This window comes from Choristoneura fumiferana, chromosome 15 (assembly GCF_025370935.1).
Source record: "Choristoneura fumiferana chromosome 15, NRCan_CFum_1, whole genome shotgun sequence".
Taxonomy (NCBI): Eukaryota; Metazoa; Arthropoda; class Insecta; order Lepidoptera; family Tortricidae; genus Choristoneura; species Choristoneura fumiferana.
Genome location: NC_133486.1, coordinates 8,687,796 through 8,710,431, shown reverse-complemented (window position 1 = coordinate 8,710,431; position 22,636 = coordinate 8,687,796). Strand labels below are relative to the sequence as shown.

Genomic DNA, 22,636 nt, shown 5'->3' with positions numbered 1-22,636 from the left:
GCATTGTTTTTCTGTCATCACACATCCGTCATCAAATCAGCTGTGTATCGCACACAGGGAACATGTATTATTAAATGTGCGTATTAAATTATTCGTGTGAAAATGTCCACTGAGACAATTGATAAAAAAGCAACTCCATGTTTATGATATATTTACTGTCAAAGAGCAATGGCGCGGCGGCGAAGCAGCGGTATTACGAGCCTGGGCTTTAACCAGGACCAAGGTTTGTGCTGACACTTCCTAGTTCGTCCACCCGTTCTTTGTTCTTTGGTGGCGCGTTTGGTGTTGTTTCTGGTGTTTTCTGTATACTTGATGAGTGTCCGGATGTGTTTTGTGGTGTTTCCGACGCGTAGCTTGCGTCTGAAGCGGCTTGTGCGCCATTCCGGTGGACAAACGCCACGCTGTATACTCGTCACTTTTCTCCACGTGTTGTTTATATTTTTAGTAGCACCCACGCGCATTTGCGCTTGCTACGCTATTGTTTGGGCGTTGCTTATGTTTTGCATAGTTGTGGACACAGCCTTTGTTTATACAGCCTAGAGGATTATTCCTTATTGTTGCTATTTTTTTATTAGTAAAGCTTTGTGAGGCTAAAACACGCCTGCTTTGTAAATGTAATACAAAGCAAATGGTTATCAAGGTTAATGTCTTTTTAAATCAATTGGTCCTTATGTCCTATGAAACTGACTATAAAACCGATTGTGTGTTAATTTTTAATCAATTCTTTGAAAACATTTTTATATTATTTTCCTGGCCTATTGCTCTTGCCCAAACTTAAGTATTGAGGTACCCTTCTTAAAATAACTTAGCGTAACAATATTATGTTCTCTAGAACAAATTGTTATTGCGGACAAGCGGAGCTCCAATATATAGCTTAATATAGTTTATAACATACATAGTTTTGTATCTTGTTATGTTAAAAATGACATATTTTGTGAAGCTCACTCATGTCCTATCTGGTGCTTTAAGTTACAGTACTATACAATCTTTTGTTGTCTTAGGGGCTGATTCACCATCCACTGATTAGTGTTAATTGGCGGTTAGGTGTGATGCCGTCTCTATTTGTTTTGTTCGAATAGACGGAGACGGCATCACATTTAACCATTGGTTAACGCTAATCAATGGATAGTGAAACAGCCCCTTAATATCTTATCCAAATACACAAATACTAAGAAAAAACTTGTTTAATGTAATTTTAATTTAATTGTATTTTAATGGGCAGTAACTTGTACAGGATAATTATTGTCATTTGCAATAATTTCAATAATTGTGGTTGAAGCAATCTTCTGTTCATGGTTCCACGTTTTGTAGACAAAAGATTAAATTAGATTAAATTAATAAAGGTTAAATTAGTATGGGTTGTAAACCCAAAAAAGTGTACTTTTATTACTTTCTAAATTTCAAGTCCTCATTCACTACATGTGGGTAAAATTTGACTCACAAGATTTGACCCGAACAAACAAACATCGCCATGTTAAATAAAATCTTTTCAAAATATATTATTGTTATTTGTTTTTCTTTATTGCAGGCTGCTTCACTTGCTGTCTCACATCAGGCTTGCGCGTTTATAATGTTGAACCACTGGTAGAGAAGACGCATTACAGTAAGTAAATTCCTCAAACTATTAAGTGAGAGTGAAAAGTTGTAGCAGCCTACTGATAGGCCCTATGGCCTCTCAAGCAGAGGATTTATTTATATTTGTGACCACGGCCACTGTAATGTTGCCGAAACGTCGGAGTAAATATTAATTACAAAAAAAACTTTCGGATAATGGACCGCCTCGAAAAATTACCTCATCGAATTAAAAAAAAAGCAAGGAATAGGCAAATTTCTCAACACAGTGACAATGATACAGCCACCCCAGAAAAGCTCCAAATCGAAATTTGGTATACTTATGTAAATTGCATGACAATATAATAATCTGGTAGTGACATCCTGGTAGTCCGGCCGGGAATGTCTCCATAGGACGGAACTCTTCAACGGTTAATGGCATTGACTCGAAATTTGGTATGCAAATGTAGTTTGTGTAACAATACAAGTACAGTCAACAAAAAGAACAATCAGCAAAAAAAAGCTTGTATTAAAAATGCAATTTTTACCAAAAACTTATTATTCTTATTACAGATGTGCAATGTGTATATTGATAGCCAGATCATATCATATTGAGAGAAGGCCTGTGCTCAGCAGTGGGACATATATAGGCCGGGATGATGATGAAAATGATCATAACTTGATTGTTCTTCGACTTCTCGTATACATGTATAACACCTAGCATTTGACTTTTTTAACTACTTTCCAAGCCCTCTCATTACGTGAGATCTGTGCCTAGTATATAGGACAAAATGATGATGATTCGACTTTTCACTGCTGACTCTCTTTGAATAGGGACCGGTAATTCATCGGATTTATGTTAGTAGTCGGTACCTACATAATTTCCATTTTAAATTGACTGACGCGTTGACCATACGTCATTTGGTGTTTGCAGCGTTATGTAGGCAACTATTTGTAGAAACAATGCATGACTAGTGAAATTCGAGTTTGAAAATAATGACATGCAACTTAGAAAGCAATCGTACAATCCTACCAATATGAAAAAAAATGAATATGATTGCATGAAATTTGACATGTATGAATATCGGAAATAAAATGGGTTACTTTTTGTTCTGATTTCCCGCGAGATCGGAATAATATCTTAAAATTTAAATCGCTTATAATTAGCCCCCTGTTTCACCATCCATTTATTAAATTTATTCGTCATCACATTTATCCATCAAATAAAATAAATCAATAAGTGGTGAAACAGCCCCTAGGTGTATGAAAGCGCGGGTGTTTTAAATGAAATGGATGGTGTTATTTTTGGGAATTTCCATAACAATTTGGTAAAATCCCGGAAGTTTAATTCAACCGCCGGATTTATTGGATTACGCGTGCGAAGCCGCGAGTAGAATGTAGTATTTTTATATTTGAGCGTAAAGGGGCTCCTAGACGGGCCATATTTTCACTGCAATATGTGGCCGGCAACTATTGGTGTTCCTGTCTAACATGTGAGTAAGAGAGCCGGCCACAAATTGCCGTGAAAATATGGCCCGTCTAGGAGCCTCTTAATAAGTAGGTAATATGGACTATCCATAAATTTCGTGTCATTGCCAACTAGTTTACATATTTAAAGCTTTCAACAACCGAACTAAAGCGTTCGGTTGTTTTATGCGATAAACGCTGCGTTAAACGCAATGCGTTGGACGCACATCAATTTGCATCAGATAATTTAATTACCAAACATTGTCTTACGCGGTGAGCGCAGCGGCAAACGCATGTTTGGTAACTAATTAGATTGCATCGATTGTGACTGGTTAGATTAGATGTGCGTCAAACGCATTGCGTTTATCGCATGAAACAACCGAGCGCTTTAAACTCTGTCTACGTCGATGCATTACAAGAAATGGGTCATTTTCGTTTATTTCCCTTGAAATCTTTAAAAATACCAGAGTTCACACTTCGGCCACGTAGATAAGATTTCATTCAGCGATACTCGTGCCAAGTCTATATCTAAAAATAGAGGTTCATTGCACTCCGTTCGTACAACATTATTCAACATGTACATGGTTTGAGACCTCAAAATGTGGACCCTATGGATGGGTAGATGGAGACGTCAGCTTCTTTAGATTATGATGAAACTAATGAACTTCTTCGTTGTAAGTTTCCGCCAAAATAGACAGTTACCTACAACCGCAAGACTGTGTCGGCATCCTAAATACCAGCAACTGGGTCATTTGATGGTAAACAATCACTGCCACTCATGGATACTACGCAATACAAGAAATTTATCTAGAGAGCTAAGAAAGAGTATATCGTCCGTCACCGTTTGCAGGTGGTAGGACCTTGTGCAAGGTCCGCCCGGATTACTACCACCATCTTGCTCGCTAATCCCGCTTGGAGAGCAAGACAGCCGCTGAAATTACTGGCACTTGAAGTATCCCATCTTAGGCCTCTAGGTTGCCAACGCATCTGCAATACCCCTGGTGTTGCAGATGTTTTTGGGCGGTGGTGATCTCTTACCATCAGTAGAACCACTTGCTCATTTGCCATCCAGTCGAATAAAAAAAAACCATCATCAACCGCAGGATGTCCACTATTGAGCAAAGGCGAAAGTCGAAGGGGGATACCCGAACGCCACAGTCAATGACAGCTCGCATACATATATTCATCTACCGGTTGCAAATTTACATCTTACTTACATATTATATACATCAAAATTTTACCTATTCCATAATTTATGTTTTAAACACTTATAAATGAAATGATTCACCAAAGCATGATGTAGGATCATTTGTCATAGGTCAAATACCTATAAGCGTTAATAAAGCTTGTAAAAAGATTGAGCACAAAGTCCTCGGTTCTATGTCTGCTGAATATTTATAGCAACGGTTCATGACATCGATTATAATGGTTTTGTTTTGTGAAAACCATCTATGCCAAAGCCAGGCTTTGCCCGTTTCGTTTGTTTATTTTGAAAAACAATTAGTTTTTGTGCTTGTTGCAATACAACACCTTGAGCTACGAACAAATAATAAGTCTTTATTCGTAGACCTTAAGAATATTTTTAAAACTACTTAATTAAAAAATGAGTAAATTTTGGAGTGACGATTGCCAAAGAGAACGTAATCACCTAATCACTAGGTGTCAGCGATCTAGCGGTGAGGAAGTATGTACTTTGTGATATGAAATATGACCTGACAGAGTACTCTGGTACAAGTGTATTTATTTACATAAATAGGTACTTGTAACGTAGGTCAGATACGCTGTGCACCTGTTCTAAGGCTAGCAATGCACATGTCTCCAGCTTGCTCTTTCATACTCGTCTCGAACTTCGAACGCTTGTACGTCACACATATGCCAATTACTTGCATGTGTATATTCCTAGCCAAAGTATTGACACACTGCCTGGCCATGACGCTTTTCTCTGTTCATTGCGCGGTCGAGACACTCGCCACACAGTGGTTTCCTGGCGGCACACGTAATGAATACATAGGCTTCTACGAAATTCGAAAATCGAAGTTCGTATCGTACCGTCCTCGTATCAAATAATATTAGCGTCATCGGGACGGCAAGATACGAAGTTCGAATTTTTCACTAGCTAGAATCCGGAATACGGAAATTCGTCGAAGAACTAAAGTCACTGACATAGCTGGAAAAATATGCAAATCGAAGTGGCAATGGGCAGGCCACATCGCTCGAACAACAGATAACCGTTGGGGGAGAAAAGTCCTCGAGTGGCGACCACGAACCGGAAGACGAAGCGTTGGCAGGCCTCCCACATCGTGATAGTAGCGGGAAACCGGTGGATGCAAGTGGCGAGTTGTCGTTCATTGTGGCATTCTAAGGGGGAGGCCTTTGTCCAGCAGTGGACGTCTTCCGGCTGATGATGATGATGATGGATGACTAGCCAGAAAACGCTTCAGCGCTGCCAGTCACATGTTGTCGTCGTTGGGCCTTTCAACGCCGGCCCTGGGGTCCGAGCAAGAGGAGTGTTCGCTCCAGGCGCCATATGGCAAGGGGCGCCATTTTCCAGTTTCAAGTGCAAAATAAAATTATGATGCGCCTTTTGAGAGGCGCGGAAGCGGTGTAGACAATTTCGCTCTACTTTGATCAAGGGTTAGGACCGGCGCTGGGGCCATTACAGAAACCCCCCGCGATTTGTAAATAAGGCCACCATTTGTTGTACTAGATCCAAATACGTGTTTATCTAGCAATGACAACGCGTAATTACCTTGTAAACAAACATGTCAACGTAATACGTGCCATTAACACCGTTGACTCATTTGAAAATGGGCATGTTATTTTATGCTTGAGATCGTTTTGCAAGTCATAATGTTATATGTTAATATTTTAAAATAGGTGTTTTTAAATTAATACGTTACACGTTACGTTATACGTTTTGTTTTGTTTAGAAGCTTTACGTATTTTTGGCATTCTGTGCAGAATTATAAGCAGAACTAAAAGAGTTCTGTACAAGCCAGCTCTACATATTAAATAATATTGTACTTAGGTAGCTAGCTATGGCTGTATAAAGGTCGACTTGGCAGTTAGGGTGCTACCACAGCAATCGATCCAACAATGCCATCGATGATTGGTATGGTACGTTTTGCTGATCGACGGATACTGGTCGATGAATAATTCATTGACACCTGATTGATGCTATTGTTCGACGTCGATCGATTGATGAGGTAGGTTTGGCTGATCGATGGATACCGGTCGATAAACTATCGATTGATTAAACGATTGATCGATTGATGTAGTAGAAACTGAGGATCGACGTCAACCAATCCATTCTGCCATCAATCGACGATGGATCGATTGGGTAGTAAAACTGTCGATCGACGTCGAGCAATCAATTCTACCAACGATCGATCTACTAACCATCCACGATCGATCGATTGGTGTAGAAACTGTGCCAACCAATGCATTCTATATACCAACGATCGACGTAGTTTTTACAAACAAATTACCCATTAGACCCCAAAGTAGAGCCCCCCCCCGTAGCGGCTTTAACATTGGTTCGTTGCCCCCAGGCAGAGAAGAGCTCGGCGATGTGACGCTATGCGAGATGGTGTTCCGCTCCAACTGGCTGCTGGTGGTTAAGGCGCGGCGGCCGTGCTCTCTCATGCTCCTGGACGACCAACAGCGTGCCTTCCGCGCCGAAGTACTCTTCAAGTCGCCCGTACGCGCGCTAAGAGCTCGGCGGGACAAGTAAGTAGAAATAAAAATCCTATAGCTAGCAGTGGCGTAGCGTCATATATTTCCGTGGTAAAGTCGAAGTAAAGATCGCCCACATCTTTCATAAATAATTTGCGTCCTGTTGTCGTATTTTGTCAATATTGGGCAAAACTTCGTGTCTAGATTCCTGCCTACCGGTGGTGTAGTGGTTATAGCACGCAGCACAGATTGCTGAGGACCTGGGTTCGATTCCCAGCGCTGGTCTCTTTTTCTGGTTTTCTGTGCACCCATGTCTCAGTTTGTATTTTCAATATTGGGCAAGCCGGTGGGAATGGGGTTCTATGGACGCTTCGATAGCTAGGTTTAGAGTCTAAACTTTACTTAGACGAAGCCAGTAACGCTGGCGCCAGTACCCGGACAAGTAACTGGCTTAAGCTGCGGTTCCACCAGAGATGTGCGAGAATATGTTTTTCATGAACCAATAAAAACCCTTTATTGACCTATCCTCGCACAGCACAGCTCTGGTGGAAACAGCTGAGCTGAGCGAGGCGAGGTAAACGAAGCGTTCCCATTGGTTCGTGAAAAACACTATCCTCGCACATCTCTGGTTGAAACGCAGCCTTAAAATGGGCCGGCGGTCTATTCCCGCCAGTGCTTTTAGCCAGCGCTGGCTTGAAAAACTGTTTTTCTACTCCTATACTGTAATCTGTGATTTACTTAATCACGAACAGTAATATAACAGCATACATAACAAGATTCTGGAGAAGTCTATATTGTGTATTCCCCATAACAGCACTGTATCGTAATGTTGCTAAAACGATACTGCAACCACTTACTTTTTTTTTTCTTAATTCGTACGTTGCGACAGGCTAAGGTGCAGCCAGTTACATATTTTATATGGTTTTTATACAGAAAAAAATCTGTCCGAACATAATCCATAGCTTGCCAACATAAGTAGCATATTTTTAACATCGTCACAGGCAAGTAAACGTTAGTAAAAAACAAAATTTAACTGAAACAAATTTTGACATGTTCATATTTCTCACTTGTTTATTGTTGTTTACCTTGTCTTTGCGTTTGCCACACTTTTTACTAAAGTATGAATACGTTCAAAGTTTACTATTTCTCTAATTAATTTTGTATTGTAATTAATAAGTACCCAGTCGAAGAAAAAGTATTGTATGCAACGTACCTATAAGTAAGTCAAAAAAGCTTGTGGCGTCTTTTTCCTACGATGTTCGCTAAAGCTCACATCGTAACTCACGCCACTCACTTTTTTTGAACCCTGTTATACAACTGTTGCATAAAATACTATTATGCGAGGTCAATAGCAAGCCAGCACTGGCTCCCAGTAAATCCTATATTATTTTATATAGAAATTACTTAATATAAATATGTTATACTAGCTGTAGCCCGCGACTCCGTCCGCGTAGAATTCGTTTATCGCTATCCCGCGGGAACTATGCAATGTTCCGGGATATAACTATGCTATGTCCTTCCCCGGGACTAAAACTATCTGTGTACCGAGTTTTATCTAAATCGGTTCAGTAGTTCCAGAGATTACCCCTACGACATACCTATAGATTAGGTGGCGAAAACACATAGGAGACGAAAATATATACGAATGTAATAAATAATACCTACAAATAAATAAATTTATAGTGCTTGAAAGTTATCAATCTGTTTTCCAAATTATGTAACATTATAGTTTACGCATCATTCGATCTGATAGTAAAGTACATACCTACAATTGAAATAAAAATAACAGAAGTAGAAATTTATTTATTTATTTTTTCGCTCTTCGCATAGTACACAGAACATAATAAAAATACATAAAAAATCCGCGTTTCATAAATTAAATTTTAATTTTTTATTTAACTGAAATTCTGAGATTTTACTTAATTCCCCTGGGAAATCCCAAAATTTATATCGTGTTCTTCATTGAGATTATATTAAAAACAACTGCACAAAAATTTAATGACTCTAAACCCAGCGGTTGAAATTTCAATATTTTATCCCTATCCCGTGGGAATATCAGAATAAAAAGTAGCCTATTTGTTAGCTTATGTGTTATTCCCTTTGAGTATTTAGTTAGATAAATACTCAAAGGTTATTCCAGACGTCCAGCTACGTACCTACACACCAAATTACATGACTCTAAGCCCAGCCGTTGTTATTTCGAGATTTTATCCCTATCCCGTGGGAATATCGGGATAAAAAGTAGCCTATGTGTTATTCCAGACGTCCAGCTAGAACGTAACAAATTTCATCCAGATCCGTCCGTTTTTAATTGCCGATTTGCTTTTAATTGCGTCATTAGGTATTGCAATCGTGTTTTGAAAAAAATAAAACAGCATTAGTGGCTCCGGTACATACCTACTTTGCGTTGTTTTCAATCTGAAATAGCGAATTGCAAGATAATATTATCAGCTGCTGTTACGAGTAGCAAGTATTTTACAAAGAAAATTCTAATATTTTCAAACATAAGTACTGTTATTTGGCCAGGACAATAACTAAAATTAGTTCATTTGTTGAGAAAGGTTTTCACAGTTTATCATAATTCAAATAAGATAACATCGAACCATTTAGTTCCGGTCCGGACTCACTATAGAACATTCTTACAGTAAATTTTATAACGAATTCCTTTGGCAACCAATGCGATGTAACTAGGACATTTTCTGTGAAAAGGTTCCACGATTCAGTTGGTGACATAAGTACGTGTGCGAGCATATTCAAACGCGGAAGATTTTAAATATCTAGGCCTTCGCATCTGACCTTCGATTATCTTTGCCTACTTAAAATGTTTTTCGGTACATTTAATTTGGTGAATTCTTGTATAACACTAAATATTTAAATACTTACAGAACGATTACTTGGAGTTAACACTTGAGAGATGGGCGTGCTTTCAGTCAATTTTCAACTTTGAAGTCATACAAATAAAATAGTTTTTACATAATCTGTAAACGTGGGTAGCGGTATACTAAAAATGGCTTTATTTGTATGGCGTCAAAGTTGAAAATTGACTGAAGGCACGCCCATCTGTCAAGTGTTAACTCCAAGTAATCGTACTGTAAGTAGGAAGCTAATATTCTGCCAAACGTTAGTCGCGAAACGAACGGATACCATAATTTTCTTACAATGTAACTAGTGGGGTGGACTAAATAGTTTTTTTTTTACCCCAGAAATTACCCAGTTGCTCAGTTATCAGAGAAGCACCTCAAGTACCCGTTTACATAACTTACCAATTGTAGCAAGCCTACTAACTCTCGAAAAATCTTTTTCTTAGTCTTAATCGCAAAAACTTTAATTTTTAAATAAAAAAAGCTTGCTTTTTCCACTGGTGACCATAGGGCTGACTCTTTCCTCGGTCAACGTATTGGCATCGCCATACAACGAGGAAACGCAGCTAGCCTTATGGGCACCCTGCTGATATTTCCAAATATAGATTTTTAGGATTAGAGGAAGTTACTTTTAGTACTATTTTTCTTTCTATGTGTTAATTATTCAAAGCAACAAAATCCAATCGATCTTTTATCCCATACGCCATGCATGCTTCAGTCGTGAAGCATTGTGATAAGATAAAGCAACCTTAACCGAATAACCTAGTAATAAAACACAATAATAGGCAAATGAATTATTCGTTTCCATATAGCTATATTAGGAGTAATTAATCAGAACTCATTATTATAGGCAAATTTACTACAGTACGATTAAGTACTTGGAGTTAACACTTGACAGATGGGCGTCAATTTTCAACTTTGAGGTCATACAAATAAAATAGTTTTTACATTATCTGTAAACGTGGGTAGCGGTATACTAAAAATGGCTTTATGTATATGACGTCAAAGTTGAAAATTGACTGAAGGCACGCCCATCTGTCAAGTGTTAACTCCAAGTAATCGTACTGTATGACAGCTGTGTTGACAGTGGCAATAAAACCATCTCGTATTTGTTCCCGTATAAGACAAGAGATTGTAGTAAGTTATTTTGTAAATAAATTTATTTTATCTGTCTAGTTTAGAGATAAACCACGTACGATATGAGACTCGATTCCCAGTCCCAGCTTTTTTTTGTAATATAGTTTAGTATCGTAACTGTCATATAATATACTTAGCAACAAAAAGTACCTAATGCTAAGTTACATACTGTTTTCAGATTTGAAATAGTTTTCTAAATTTGCCAGTACAGTTTAGCTTAAATTTCAACCTCCTTTTCCTTGCCACTCACTATTATTGTGAGTTTCTGCTCGTGTAGTATTTGTTTGGCAGTTGGTAAAGTCAAGGAAACTAAATCACGTAGCAGGGTGGAACCTTTGTGCTACTAATGTCCATGTTGACATCCCATTTGGCAAATAAACTATACCAAAATTAATTATGAAAAGGTTCCACCCTGGTACATGATTCAGTTTCCTTGACTGTACCAGATCCATATGCATCACGGTTCTGAATACGCCGAAGTCTATTGGTGAACCCATTACAATATCGACTGGGACCCTATTATCCGTCTGTGGGACACTGCTAACTACACGAACTGCGTGGCGCCCCTGACTACGCCGATATCTATAGGATGGGACGCTGTGTCCCTGTCAATATTATCGTGGACTCTTCTTCTTCTCTTTTAAGATATGGCTTTTCTGTCCTAATTAATAGGACAATTTCGCCAGTGTCAAGGTAAACTCTCTTTGAGAGGGACGTTGTACGGTGATTTTAGTTTTCGCAACTTGATAGTAAAATTCCAGAAACCACGTGGAGACAACTTGCGCATTAAAAAAAGGCCAGACACGAGAGCAATATAGAATTTTGTGATCACTGTTCACTGTTAAGGTTAATTGCCGCATAAAACACTATCAAAATTATACTTCAACTAGCCAAAGAAACAGAAATAGCAAAATTAGATATTGTCACAGAGTACATATATATTGTCTACATCCGCCATGTTCGAATGCTACAAATCGGTTCCCTCATCATGTGACTCAAGTTCAACAGTAATTTTAAATTGTTACCAGAGTGGCGGTAGTGCTGTCGTCGAGTATTCAAGTGCTGTCGCTGCCGTCGCTGCAGCGAGTGGCGTTGTTGCGGACGCCGAGCAATGCGAGACCTCTGTGCTCCATCGCCACCGAGCCTAACGCCGCTCAACTGCTCGCGGCGCCCGGGCACAGGCGCGGCTCGCTGCAACTGTTGGTGAGTAGATGGCTATTTAGTAGAAGATCCGAACTTGAAGAAATCTGCACCGGTCTGATAATAGAATGTATTTTATAATAAATTTAGTATCCCGAGTGGTCCGTGTGGTGTCTGGTTAGAATTACACCTCTCCATTTCTTCCGTGGATGTCGTAAGAGGCGACTGAGGATATAGGTATACCTACCGTAGGCGACAGACCAGCAACCTGTCACTATTGTACCGTTTTTGTCAAACATAAAACCTAAAATTGCTAAAAGTGGCTCCGAAGCGGTAACGTATCGTGTGCTCTGCCTACCCCATTTGGGAGTACAGGCGTGATGTGTGTGTGTGTGTGTGTGTGTGTGTGTGTGTGTGTGTGTGTGTGTGTGTGTGGTATATTAGAAAATAAATTCTGGACAGGGTTTTTTTTTTAAATAATTTTCAATGATTTTTAATTAAATGCAAGCAACCCTATATCAACGTGTTCACAATAAAACAGCGCTTACGTTGATATACAATTTGTTTTATTATCTAATCAAGCCCTCTTGTTCTGAGAGGAGGCCTGTGCCCAGCAGTGGGACGTATATAGGCTGGGATGATGATGATGAACTAATCAAGTGAAAGTAACTGGCATCGACATAACTGTTTAAGTTTATACCTGGCAACCCAGTAGTTCGTCCAGGTAAACATTAGCAAACCCAATATCTACATTATTCTATAGGTTTTATACTAAGGACGTAATTTAGCAAAAAGGATCCAACCCTCCACAATATTTTTTTTAAATTTGGATCTACTTTCGAAAAGCGAATTCAAAGAACATGACAGTGCTTTGGATCCTTTTTGCTAAACTACGTCCACTTTAAGTCAATATAAAATTTTCTTATTATCTCGATAATGCAACAAAAAATTATTAAAAATCATTGCTGATCTTATAGATGAAGGTTTATGAGTGTCATCATCATCATGTCAGCCGTAGGACGTCCACTGTTAGAAATAAGCCTGGGGTAAGGAAGGATACCCCAGTTGTATCGGTTGGAAGCGGCCAGCGAAGTGATCCGTCCATCTCTTGTTGGGCGTCCTACGTTGCGCTTGCCAATCTGCGGTCTCCATTCGAGAACTTTTCGGCCCCAAAGGCCATCTGTAGTATGTGTATATCTTAATTTTTCACGTTAAAACGGTTAGTTTTGGATGTTGGCATGTAATAGAGATCTCAGAAATGATTTCTTTTTATTTCGATATCCCCGTGGTGTCGGGATGCACGCAAATTGTGTAATCTCAACCGCTAGCTTTAGCAAATCCTGGAATTTATATTTAACTCCCAGACCTAATTCATACGAAACAAGCCGTGGGTAAACGCTAGTTTTGTTAAAAAAATAAATTTAACAAGTATCTGCACTGTTTTAAATGATAATATAATATAACGGATAACTCACGTCTGAAATCTCACTGATTACGGATTAGCTCGAAACATGTCGAGCTAAACTTGATTTCAGACGTGCGTTATCCGTTATATTATCTTTTAAAATGAGTGAGTCTCACGGTAGTTTAATGTTCAAATCTGCACCGTTTTACAGGACGTGTCGCGTGCAGTGAAAGGTGCCCAGTCAAGTTCCCCGGCCGTCGTCGGTTGCCATCAAAGCGACCTCGTCTGCCTCAGCCTGTCAGCCAACGGCGCCAAGCTCGCCACAGCATCCGCTCGCGGCACCATCATCCGTCTGTGGGACACCGGCAGCAAACAAATGCTGCACGAACTGCGTCGCGGCTCTGACTACGCTGACGTCTATTGGTGAGTCTACTGCAATATTGTCAGGGACACTATCAGCCGTCTGTGTGGGATACCGACTCAAAATAGATACTGCATGAAATGCGTCGCGGCTCTGACTACGCTGACGGCTATTGGTGAATCTACTGCAATATTGTCAGGGACACTATTGGTGAGTCTACTGCAATATTGTCAGGGACACTATTGGTGAGTCTACTGCAATATTGTCATGGACACTATTGGTGAGTCTACTGCAATATTGTCATGAACACTATTGGTGAGTCTACTGCAATATTGTCATGGACACTATTGGTGAGTCTACTGCAATATTGTCATGGACACTATTGGTGAGTCTACTGCAATATTGTCATGGACACTATTGGTGAGTCTACTGCAATATTGTCATGGACACTATTGGTGAGTCTACTGCAATATTGTCATGGACACTATCAGCCGTCTGTGTGGCCGACTCAAAATAAATAAATACTGCATGAACTACGTCGCTGCTGACTACGCTAACGTCTATTGGTGAGTCAACTGCCGGTGTCGGAGAAGCAAAAATGTATGAAAATGTATAGCTCGCTTTTTTACTTACCGGCGCCGTCGCCGTCGCCGGGGTAGCAAGCTTCCCACTCGGTGCCGGCCCGGCAAAACTGTATGTTGTATATGAATTGTGCTGAAGTCCGTGTCAGTACTGTACCACTCACCGGGCGCAAACCGGCATCGACACCGGCGCAGTGGAAAAACGAAGCCCCGGCGCCGGTGCCGATGCCGGGCCAGCTAATGGATAAACGCCCATTGTCTTTTTCCGAAGACCGATGTGTAATCTTTATCGACGGGTACTGTATTTTTTAGTTTCTGATAACGTATGTATCTTGTTTGCAGCATAAAGTTCAACCCAGCGGGCACGCTGGTCTGCTGCGTGTCAGACAAAGGCACGCTACACGTGTGGGCGGCGCGCGGGTCATACCAGCATTTGGCCAGCGCGCGCGTCGCGCCGGACACTCGCGCGTTGTGTGCGCTGGCCGGCGACGATCAGGCCGTGGGTAAGTGTTTCACATAAAAAAAATAAAAAAAATATCACGGGACACTTTGACACCAATGAGGGTTTTTCGAAATATCGCTAGATGGCGTTAGTAGCGTGTGGTTTGACGTTTCAGTCTTGCTTGCGATTGGCTCGTTTAGTTATTTAACCAGTCACGAGCGCGGCGCAAACGTCAAACGGACCTCACGACACTAACGCCATCTAGCGATATATCGCCTGTCGGAAAACCCTCATTGGCCTAGTCCTAAAGTAAGCAAGCTTGTGTTATGGGTACTAGGCAACGGATAAACATACTTTTCATACAAATATCTGCTCCGATCGGGGATCGAACCCGGGACCTCAAGCTTCTCAGTCAGGTTCTTTAACCACTGGGCTATCCGGTCATCAATATTATACTTGAACTTTTAACAGTTCAGTGCCGAGAACCCGTCAGTCGGGTCCCCTGTTGTCGTTTTTTCGGTACAAAGCAGAAAAAGTCTGCTAATGGTTAGTTTAAAACACGAGTGTGGTGGGTTTATGAAACGAGCTGACAGGCGAGTTTCATAATAACATCACACAAGTGTTTTAATGTGTAATTATGTACAGTTACATACATTGCTTTATCTACATAGATATTATAAGGTCTCTATGATGTGTTCAGGAACCGCGTGATACGACCGGCATTGCAGCATTGACCTGAGTTTCTAGCAGTAATTATTGAGCATTGAATAGGAAGAACGCAAAAGCAGCTTTAAAATTAGTGGACAACTCTTCGAAATAGGTCAAAAGTACGTTTTCAGACAGGGAAGACGTATTTTTTGCCTGTCTCCGTTCCATAAAATCTTGGTATTTTTTTTCGTACTGCTTCCTTGACTTTGCCGGTAACGTCATTTATATGAGTATGGGGTAACTAATAAATAATTTATCTTTTCCGCAGTCATCTGCGAAGACGGCACATTTCACAAATTCACGTTTTCCGCTGAAGGGAACTGCCACCGCAGCGAGTTTGAGTACTTTATGCAGGTATGCTTTTTTAAATGTACAGCCGTCAAGGGCAAAGATATTGACACGGCCAAAGTTGCAAAAATATGTATACATATATGTCTTAATGTTAACTGCATAAAGTCGTGTATACATATTTTTTTAACTTTGGCCGTGTCGATATCTTTGCCCTTGACTGTACCCACTGTTTATATCATGAGCTTTTCGGTGATGGAAAATATCGTTAGGAAACCTGCAAAGCGATAGCTGCACCATAGTGCGCGTGTACAAAATTCGGACTAGGCTCTTGTGTAAATTACAACCTAAACTCTCATTCCATTTATTTTATACCTTATTGTAAAAGAAGTAAGGTCGAATATTTGTGTAGGTATAATACGAGCATGTATGTGGTCGGTCGATGTACGCACTATGCGTGAAAATGGTTAAAATGTACTTATACTTGAAATTAATTTGACTTTTTTTCTCTAGGTTGGCGACGACGATGAGTTTTTCCAATGATATTTTTGTACAAAACTCCTGGACGAAATATAAATTGATCAGACATAAAAGTGATAATCATAAACTTAATAAAAAATGTTCTGTGTGTCATATCCTAAGAAATCAACATGCTACATTATTATCCAATAAGTAGGTACAGTATGCGAAAATATGAAAAACTATATGTTGGCTGCTTTGACAGCTTGGCCACCGTTTAGGTGCGTAAAAGAAACAATTGATTCCTTTTCTGTCTTTTCGCATACTGTAATTGTCTGTCTGTATATCATTATCTTGTGACTTAATTTTTTACGAATTTCACTATTATCTTAGTAGATTTTTCATTATACTGTATTCCATAATCTTCGTGTTATATTAATTTCAAAATTTCCTGTTTATTATATAGTAGTCTGTATCAACATTCTAAATAATAATAGTTTTTAATAATTGTGAGAAAAGTTTATTGTTAAGAAAATCGTAACGCATAAAAATAGGGGCAACTTCAAAAGAGCTTGGTACAAATTCCATGTCTAAATAAAAAAAAACTATTATAATTTTAAAGTCTATTTTTTTGTAAGAAACAAGTACTTTTGAAGAGTCCTCAAAAAGGTTTTCGATTTATTTTGAAACAAAGAAAACCATGTATAGTTTTGTGATTTAGGGCTTTCATACTATAAAATTAAGGTCGTATATTAAAAGACAAGGCTCTGTTATATTAGCTATGGCAATAAAGATGAATGAATATAAGATATATTATTTGAATGAATGGACGCATAAATGAACGGATATGCCAATGTCCGTCAGATACGTATTTGATCATCTCAAGCTGTATGTGTCTGACGTTTATCGTCTGTTACGTACTATAATAACCAGTTCAGCTAATCGTCAGATTCTTTCGCTTACCAGATCCGTTCTACGTAAGATTGCGTTTCCAACAGAGTTGTGCGAGGATGCGTTGAGAGAAATGTGATTGTTATGAACCATTAGAAATGCTTCATTTACCTATCCTCGCTCCGCCGAGCTGTTTCTACTAGAAATGCGCTGAGCGAGGATGAGTAAATGAAGCGTTTCTGTTAGTTTATGTTATTATGATTGCGATTTGGAGTCTTTTTGTGTATTATTTATTTTTTATTTCAACTCCAAATTTGTTACTTTTACGGTCATCCCGTAAAACCATAACGAAAATACAAACAAAATGCCGAGGACTTGGGTTCGATTTCCAGCTCCGGTCTCTTTATCTGGTTTTTCTGTGCATCCATGTCTCAGTTTGTATTTTCGATATAGTTTATCTTATGACAAACACATTCCACGCATATCTTTGCTAAAACTCGTTTACTGTCAGATTTATTTTTCGTCAAATTCTTTCGTTTTGTTGCTCCTAAATAAAGTTTTTTTTTTTACAAACTATTTGAGAACAAATCTTCCAATAAACTGACCGAAAGGGTAAATAAAGAATCTGACAATTAGCTAAGACAACCCAAACCGAATCTGATCAAAAACGTAACTGACGGATAACGTGTGTCCAACTGAACGGCTAGCAAGGTATGTTATATACTCGTTTATCGCTCAGTGCATCACTAGCTTAATTAAATAATTAGTAAGGGACGCATATAGCGACAAAACGATTCGCAGACACTGCTGCTGCTGTGATTGAAGCGAAATCTTTTTTTTATATTATAACATCTAAAAGTTAAAAAGCTTTGTTTAGACGCTGCGAGAAGTATTATGAGTTTCGTTACATAAATGCCTGATCATGGACAGCAATGCCAGTACGATATCTGACACAACAAAGCCGGCATAAATATCTAACACTAACTATTTCTAGAGCCGGTAGAACGTGTCAGATATTTTTGCCCCCTCCGCTGTGGCAGATATTATTGCAGGTGACTGTACCGTCATACGGCAATTAAGTACATTAAGTTGTTGCTGCATGCAACATGCGTTGACCGGGGGACTGTATATTAATGACAGCTGCAACCTCGCTTAGCACGTATTGAAAATAAACGCGAGCGATTTTAGCGTGCCGTCCCTCTTTAGAGTATCGCATGAGAAAGAGACAATGTGCTAAAACCGCTCGCGGTTATTCCGACGTGCTAAGCCTTAATATGGTAGCACCGCACCGCAATAGGTGCACAGAGTAATGTGTAGACGTTCGTTGGCCGAAGTACTTTGAAACAAGTTCGGCGGAACAGATGAACGAACGAGCGGAGAGTAATTGCCCCATCACTCCCACGACCGCGCAATATTTCTCGCGCCATCTAAAAAAGGTTTTAAGCAATAAATATGAGAAACGCCATTCTTATAGTAACACGATGTTGGTACAAATGTCGAAATGGACAATGGGTCCAAATGTAATATTGTCAAAAAGCGCAAGATGTTTGTGCCATCGTCTAATTTATTTGAATATTTTGCGGGCAAAATACGCTATGGGCAAAATTTTCGTTTATTGAAATATTCATTATTTATAGATGTCATTTTGTCTAAGTTCGAGGACAAAATATGCTGTTATTATAACTTACCCATTGAACGTTTTTACAAATGAATTATGTAGTTTTAAACGTTTGTACCAAAATCTTACCATTCTCATAATAAATAATATAAACGTATAGATATATTTTTGTACAAAATTCGGACGCGACAAATGTATAAAACTGCTGGTAACAGTGTCGCATATTTACTTGGAACCCCCTGAGCTTAGTGTTTAACGCGGAACATATATATATTACCTTTTCCCTCAAATTCGCTGTAGACTAGTTTGAGAGGGATAGAAGCTTGATCATGTTCGCTTTTCGCGCAATTTTAACCTTAGGGACATAAATAAATTAATAGCTGTTTGTAATATTATGACTGTCCTATCTCTATAACATATATTTATTTGAAATTTGTGTTACCTTCTTTTTTTAAGACTAATCAAAATTTTACCTTTCTACGTATTTCAAGTAATTAGGTAGATTTTTGAATCTATAATTTTGTTAATTTGTTCGTAATCAATGTCATATAGAATCAGTTTATATTATTGCATTTTGTGTTAATTGGCTATATTTTTACTTTATCGTTATCATTGTCACGCTCAATGTATAATGGTGATTTTCACCGGCGAGGCGAGACGAGAATTGAAATTCAATTCTCGTCTTGCCGCGTCCCGTCTCGCCTCGCGCGTAGAAAATCACCTTAAGTTGTACCTACTTGCATTTGCTCATTTTTGTAGTATTTGGGGAAATTGCTTTATGGTAATTGTTATAACTGCCTGATAGCGGCTTAGTTACTCCCAAAACTTTAAATTTATCATTTAATAGAAATAAATATTTTACATATTATATTCTGATTAACTAATATGTTATGCAAGGTGTTTTAAAATTAATAATAAATACTTTAGCAGATGGTTGGGTCAAGATTCACAACGGATTTTTTTAAACAAAATGTAGTCATGCCATTGATGCGGTACGATTCAAACATTCAAATATCGATCAATGTATGAAAACATTGGTCAAATACAATAAATGAATCCTGAAAAACACTTACTGAGATGTTCAGCCAAAGTAACCCAACCACCTGGCCCCTATAACACAAAAGTTAGAAGTGCTACAATTCTACATAATTGTCACTTTGTTGTATGAAAAACTAAACAATTATGTAGGATTGTAGCACTTGTAACATTCGTGGTATAGAGGGCTGTGTGATTTTTTGGGTCGGATCCCCCGCGCTTGTTTTGTCATACACAATACACGATTTGCGCGGATTTTTCAAAAGTTAACGCATAATACTTAAGGCCCTAAGACCTAAGAGCAATCAAAACAGGTCGATTTCCATATAACGTTTTAAAAGACCATACGGTTTTTGTATTGCGTGTGGACAAAGTATTTGCAGGTATCCGTCCCGTCTTCATTGATGTTGACTATGATAATTAAAAATATGACAGTAAAATTTTAATTTTATTTTTGTGACGTGAAAATGTGGTTCCGTCCACTAAGTCAAATCTATTTAGTTAGTGATTAACTAATGTTTTTTTTATATAAAAAGTACGGTTAAGTAACATCCTCAATTTCCATTCAACGACATAGTACTACTATAGTATAATTACCTATTGTTTTTTTGAACTGAAAATATGTTACGAATAATTTTAAGAAATTTATAATTATACATATAAAATGGTTATCCTATAATCCACATTCAACTCCAATTGTAAGAATTAAAACATTGATGATGTAACTATGTAAATATTTAAATGTGACATTTGCTATAGTTTTTATACAATTGTAGTGCAAAAATCAAATGCTAGCTTTTTGTTTTATTAAACGTTAAAAAGTTATTTGATATTGGCGACAAATTCAACCAAAGATTGGCAACTTTTTTATATAGTCAGTGTAAAATAAGCGTCTGTTTCGCCTGATGTAAATCCTTTACCGCCTAATATAGACTGCAAAAGCAGAAGTATCACTAGTTCATTGCCGACCGAGTAGAACTTACTTAATTCCTCCTATTTGTTTGGCAATGTGCCTGAATTCACCGGGCAATGTTACTGTGTAAAAGTGGGCAGAATTTCGCCAATCTGCCTGTATTGGCAGTAGTGAACTACAATCAATAAAAATATTGTAGTTAATTTATTTTCCGCAAAGTAATGCCTGAACCAACCAGTTATATATCAGTATAATCTACAATTTGCTATGGAGAAGCTTAAAATATAACCTTATCAAACAGTACGGCAATAGAGTAGAAACAAGGTGAATGTTCTTTTTTGTTATCCAAGATTGTTGGAATAATCAATTTTAGATCAAAAGAAATTAGCGCTGTCATTTTATTTCTATTCTATTTGTCGTACGCCACACTTAAGCAATTGGGTCAGTTTTTATATGTTACTGATTTGAGAAATGTTATCCATTTTTTGTCTCTGACTAAGTATATGTTAAATTTAATAATAGGTGGCATGTTTTTGCCAGCCAAATTTAGCTAATAGAAAAGTCCTTTATTCAGTAAACAGTAATTGCTTATATTACCTATATTAAAAAAATACAGTGTCCAGTCAGTCGTCAAATTATTATTATTATTCCCCTTGATGGCGGCCTTAAGGCTTGGGCCAATGTCAGTATGACCAGTCGTCAAATACAGTGATGGCAGTGTTTGAAACGACACTGTCATTACCAACGTAGGGTTGCCACTGTTGCCAGGTCCAAAACACAAAAACCGGACTTGGTGCTTAATTTAGCCGGACATTTTATCCGAAAAGCTGGACAAATGTTCTGCAAGCTGAACAAAATTCATAATTAAGAAAAACAATTAGTTATCTTTTCTCGCTCATGACTCGCGCGACAGCCAGACAAAAAGTCTAACTACTGATAAAGCCGTAAAAAGTCAAACATGTTTGGCAACTAATACTTCATGTACGCAGTCGCCAACAGATATGTCGGAGCAGCCAAGGTGATCAAAAATATCGATACACGAACTCTAATACCTTAGTAATAGGGTGCATGTTCCGATATTTTTGACCACCTTGGCCGCTCCGTAATAACTGATGGCGACTGTATGAGTGAGATCAATATCACATAATTATTAAGTCCTATATTTAGAACGACGGGCCGTAGGAGGTAAAAAACTGCAAAACAGATACAATAACCATCGACAAAACGGCCCTAGACTAGACGCCTTATGTCAAACGAAATATGTCATCACATCTGGCTTATAGATCCCACATGCTGCATGACAATGGCTGATTCTTGTGGATCATAATCAATGCTTCCAGATTTGTTCCTAGAATGATTTTCTTCAATCCCATCCAGCATCCAGCCAGCATCTGGGGCTGCCTTATAATTAGGCAACTGACTTTAACCACTGGCACATAACTAATTATAGTATAGAAAAACTATTCAAAAAATAATATCTGTACAAGCAATTCCTGTTTACTCTGTATTTACAGATATTTCCGAGCAAAGCCGCCACGACGATAGTGATGCTGCGATAATTCAGGGATCAATTTAAAATAAATGCAATTTAGGGTATTCCCACAAACTGGCAATACTGAAAACAGGTGATAGCTTGTACTAGGACAGCATTACCTCTCATATTTCGTTTTATAGATTTTTTTTACCGTACAACGGCAAAACCTACTAGACACTGGCAAAATTGTCCTCCAATAGACAGAGCCGTATTTTTCTAAAAAACCAACCTTGTATTTATTCTCTGTCACTGTATCACCAAAAGCTGCTTTGCTTGGAAAATTACTTAAAGGTGCATGTGAATAAATATTATTTGACGGAGTTTCAAGAGACACTGTTTATTTATAAAATTGCATGCGGCAGGAACTCCCCTGTGTTTTGTATAAAAGTTCAGGTACATTTTAAAGTTGATGTGCCCAAATAGGTTATTTTGGAAATTCTGAAATAAAAACTTCTATAAATGAATGTGGTGTATTATTTATTCTTAGTTCCTGATAGAACGGTAGATTGGTAACAATAGGAAGATCCCTACCAAAGTCACTAATAGCTCAACATATGTATCATTTTGCTT

General features: G+C 38.5%; 1 protein-coding gene across 1 annotated transcript; it reads left to right on the top strand.

The window, feature by feature from the left end:
* On the top strand, positions 1–22,530 carry LOC141435699 (WD repeat domain phosphoinositide-interacting protein 4-like). The gene is made up of 8 exons (XM_074098445.1): positions 1–223; positions 1,529–1,603; positions 6,570–6,747; positions 11,720–11,894; positions 13,448–13,659; positions 14,521–14,681; positions 15,597–15,682; positions 16,130–22,530. The coding sequence occupies exons 1-8, from the start codon at positions 169–171 to the stop codon at positions 16,157–16,159; spliced, it is 972 nt and encodes a 323-aa protein (XP_073954546.1). The 5' UTR covers positions 1–168; the 3' UTR covers positions 16,160–22,530.
* Positions 22,531–22,636: the final 106 nt, after the last annotated feature.